This window comes from Trypanosoma grayi (assembly GCF_000691245.1).
Source record: "Trypanosoma grayi strain ANR4 Tgr_373_V1, whole genome shotgun sequence".
In the NCBI taxonomy this organism is placed as follows: Eukaryota; Euglenozoa; class Kinetoplastea; order Trypanosomatida; family Trypanosomatidae; genus Trypanosoma; species Trypanosoma grayi.
In genome coordinates this window covers 1-3,859 of record NW_008825992.1, presented here as the reverse complement: position 1 = coordinate 3,859, position 3,859 = coordinate 1, and the positions used below count along the sequence as shown (strand labels likewise).

At 56.5% G+C, this 3,859-nt stretch overlaps 2 protein-coding genes across 2 annotated transcripts; both read right to left on the bottom strand.

Moving 5' to 3' along the window:
- Positions 1-510: 510 nt before the first annotated feature.
- On the bottom strand, positions 511-1,995 carry DQ04_03731010 (hypothetical protein; the record flags this gene model as incomplete). The annotated part of the gene is made up of 1 exon (XM_009313069.1): positions 511-1,995. One exon carries the CDS (start codon positions 1,993-1,995, stop codon positions 511-513), a length of 1,485 nt encoding a protein of 494 aa, XP_009311344.1.
- A 378-nt stretch (positions 1,996-2,373) lies between these two features.
- Positions 2,374-3,789, bottom strand: DQ04_03731000 (putative glycogenin glucosyltransferase; the record flags this gene model as incomplete). Its single annotated transcript, XM_009313068.1, has 1 exon — positions 2,374-3,789. One exon carries the CDS (start codon positions 3,787-3,789, stop codon positions 2,374-2,376), a length of 1,416 nt encoding a protein of 471 aa, XP_009311343.1.
- Positions 3,790-3,859: the final 70 nt, after the last annotated feature.

Below are 3,859 nucleotides of genomic sequence, written 5' to 3'. Positions count from 1 at the left end.
AAAAAAAAAAGACAAACCGACACTTGCGAGCCGAACGAAGACTTGCTTACAAAACGGCTACTTTCTTCTCTCTTCTTCCCCTTCTTTGAGTGCTGCCACTGCCACTGCTGCGGTGGCCCTTGCTGGCACTGCTCTTGATCCTGGTATTGTGTACCCCTTGTGTTTGGTGTGCGCTTTCCCCTCGGAGAGCTTCGCGGTGGGGCGTGCCGCAGACAAAGCGCAGATCGAGCCCACAAAGAAAGGCAAGCAAACAAAACTCTTCCGTGAGAGCCACGGCAGCACTGAGATGACGCAAGAACAAGCAACTGCACAACCGCAACCAACTCTTCTCTCTCCCTTCACCAGCGCTTCTCAGTTGCAAGACCTCTCGTTCCAGGGAAACAACACCGGAATAATTCACGCCACACGAGACACCCACCCCCCTTATATATATATATATATATATNTATATATATATTTTCCCTTTCCTGCGTTGCGCCCCCTCGCCCGTTTCGTGCAGTTCATTCACCGTTAAAAAAACGTTACCGTCATCTCCATCGCCTTGGCCAGTGCCGTCATGCCAGCAAAGAAATTCACCGCCCTAGCCTCCATGCTGTACGGGCAGCCATCCATCTCATTGCTATTGCTGATCCCGTTTCCACCATTCTCAGACCCCCGTAGCGTGTACTGCTGTATGAGCGTCAAGGAGACCATCTTGGTGATGCGACAGTCCTTCCGCCTGCGGATAGTTCCGTACGGGTCCTCCAACAAACTGCTGCTGCTGTTGCCGCTGCTCTCGGCGGACGAAGCATCGAGGTGATGAAACACACGCGCAATAACCCACTCATCGATGTCCTCCACATACACCAGCCGCCGCTGCACGGCAATATGGGCTCGCTGCCGCAGCACCCAAGCCACCTTCTCGTCTGTCGCTGCCTCGGTGGGCCATTGCATCACAAACCCCACCACCGCGTCGGCGAAGTGGTAGGGGGGCAAACCACGAAAAATCAACTCCATCGCCGCCGCCGACTCCAGCAACCGCAGCCGCGGCGAGGCAGGTGTCCCACTCACCGTGGCGGACGGCAGAACAGCAGAGGTATGCGTCATCATCGCCCCGCTCTCAAACATCTCAGTTAGTTCCGCCTCATCCTCACCAAAGAGAAACGGCGTTGGAAGGAAAATGTACGATTCCGCGTGAACAAGAGGCTGCGACATACGCCCTTCGGTTTCTCGCTCGCGCCGCACCGCCAACAGCAAGTCGCAGGCGAGGAGGAGACGCGCCATCACACAACCCGCTGTCTCCACACTCTGCGCCTCCCTCTGCTGCTTGTTCGCTTCTGCTGCCACTGCTGCTTCCGTGGCGAACGTCGCTAATGGTGCCAGCTGGTCACACGCCGCACAATACGCCACAACAATCGGGCACGCCGCGGTGCCGGCAGATGCAATGAAGCACACGTGCCGTCCCTCGCGTTCTGCCGTGACCTCCAATGCCCCCATCTGCGACTCGTCATCCTCCTCGTCGAGGAGTGTCAGACAGGCGTCTCGCGTCTGCATGTGCTGCGTATAGTGCGCGAGAACGGCGTGGCGCAGGTTCAGAGCCATAACTGGACCACTGCCGCCGCCCTCTTCTTGACCAGCCTGCAGGCAGAAGAGACAGTGCACATGCGGCGCGCCACGCAGGGCCTCGTCCGCGTCTTCACACGCAACAGTCGGCAGCGAATGCGGCTGCTGCATCACACGACGTCCGCCCTCGCGTGCGAGGTGGGCGCACAGTGGTGGGTGGCCACACACTCCACAACCACAGCTGCTATTACCTTGGCAGCTTGCGTCCTCCTCTTCAGCAGCAGCGGCAGATGGGGGCAAGTTGAAGCGGAATGCGACGTCGTCGAGGCCGAGGCGCTGAGCGAGCTGCTGCAGAATGCCCACGTACTGTCCTACTGTGAGGTGCGCATCAGGCGGCGGCGGGTCATCGAAGATGCCGAATACATCCAAGTTGTCAAGCGCTGTGCCATCCATTTAACTCCGACAGGTACGTGAGACGCTGCGGCCCTTTCCTTCTTTCGCACACGATTCCCCTTTACTTCCCGCCTTCTCTTTCACACACAAACACCTGCGCGGAATGTGCAACAGCAACAACAACAATAATAGCATGCACACAAACACACACACACACACACACACATCCCTCTTATGAGGGGGACAGCGTGTTCATCCCGCACACCCGTAACAAGATAACCCACGCACCCGTCATGACGGAGACGCAAACACACGGATGTGTGCTTACACCTCAATCCTCGGGAGACCCATGGGGGTAAAACAGAGAAAAAAAAAACACCCACGGAAGCAAGCAAAGAAACAAAACCTGCGCCCAAAGAGACCTCGAAACGAGCAACTTCAACTCTTCACGTCACGCCCATAGACATATGCTTCACCATAGTCTACAAGGCACTCTCTTGCGTGAGCGGCCAGTCGGTCCATGCGGGCATGAACACCATACTCCAGCAGCCGCATGAGATACAGCGACGCCGCCTCGCGTCCGGTCTCTGCACCATGCACGGGCGGCGGACATTTGTGGACGTATCGCGACAGTGCCATATTCAACCCTTTCCTTGACGTGCTTTCACCATATGTGTACAACAAAAACACTAGGAGTATATCAGAGCGAATGGCATCCACCCAGCGCTTTGCCAGCGCGGCATCGGGGTTCTGCTCGTTATACCACCGCATGCGTGTTCGATTGAGTGCCACAAGTGTTTCGGGACGGAAGCGACACCACCGCAGCAACTGATGCTGCGTCTCCGTTCCAGGAGTCATGGGATGCCGCGAAGCGCACTTCCATTGCCATTTCTGCCTCTTCACCCACGCCTGCAGCAGCGATGGGCACTGCAGCAGCACACTTTCAACTTCACACACCGAGGTCTTGTAATTCTCCCCGGCAAAGCCCCAGCCATTATCAAGGAAGCCTGAGTGCGTACGTGTGGCTCTGTCTGTGAACCAGTTTTTTTCCAAGTTACGGTCGGGGTTCAGCAGAAGGTAATCCAAGACGAAGATATCCGTCATCTCATACAGATCAAGGCGGGCACGAGGTCCAAGCTGCACACCGTTGCTCGATGGCGGGACGGCAAAGTAAGGTGCATACACCGAAGCGGAAGGGTACTCATCATCGTCGTACTTGTCTTGCCATGTGAGGGCAACACCGAGCAGAAGCACGGTCGCATTGCTGTTGGCACGGTTACCGCCTCGTTCCACTCCGCGAAGGAGCTTCTTTCCCCCCAATGCCGTCTCCATCGACGCCACTAAATCATTCCGCAACACCCCACACCCATCCTTGTGCACCACACTTTCTAGCTGCTCTTGGGTAATGGCGATCACCACGCCACGCGCTGCACCGACTCGTGGGTACGCAACCACATCCTCCGCGTAGAACAACCGCTGGAAGTGGTATAACGCGACCTCTGCCCACCCCTGCTGGCCGTGCCACTGCGACGCCGGCCGGCACTCGGTCTTAAACGCAAACCTAATAGCATCTCCAGAGCCGTCCCCCAAAAAGCTTGTGACGTTGTAGATACCGTGGTGTATCGATAGGAACGAGCTTTCCGCAACAAGCTCGTTGACAGCATCCGTAATACGTGCCAGATCGGTTGTCACCTGCCCGGAGACGGGCCACAACTGCCCAGACCGCCGGGGAACGACGACAGCAACAGTAAGAAGCGCAAACACCCAGAACAAAATCACAACTTTCCACTGATGACGGATAAGGCACACCAAGAGCGACCTTGACCCCTTATACCGGTGGCCGCTGCGTATCATCGACCCTTGCAACCTTGCACTAGATGAGGTGAAGCAAAAGCACAGAGCAGGGTACTTGTTTTTTTTTTTT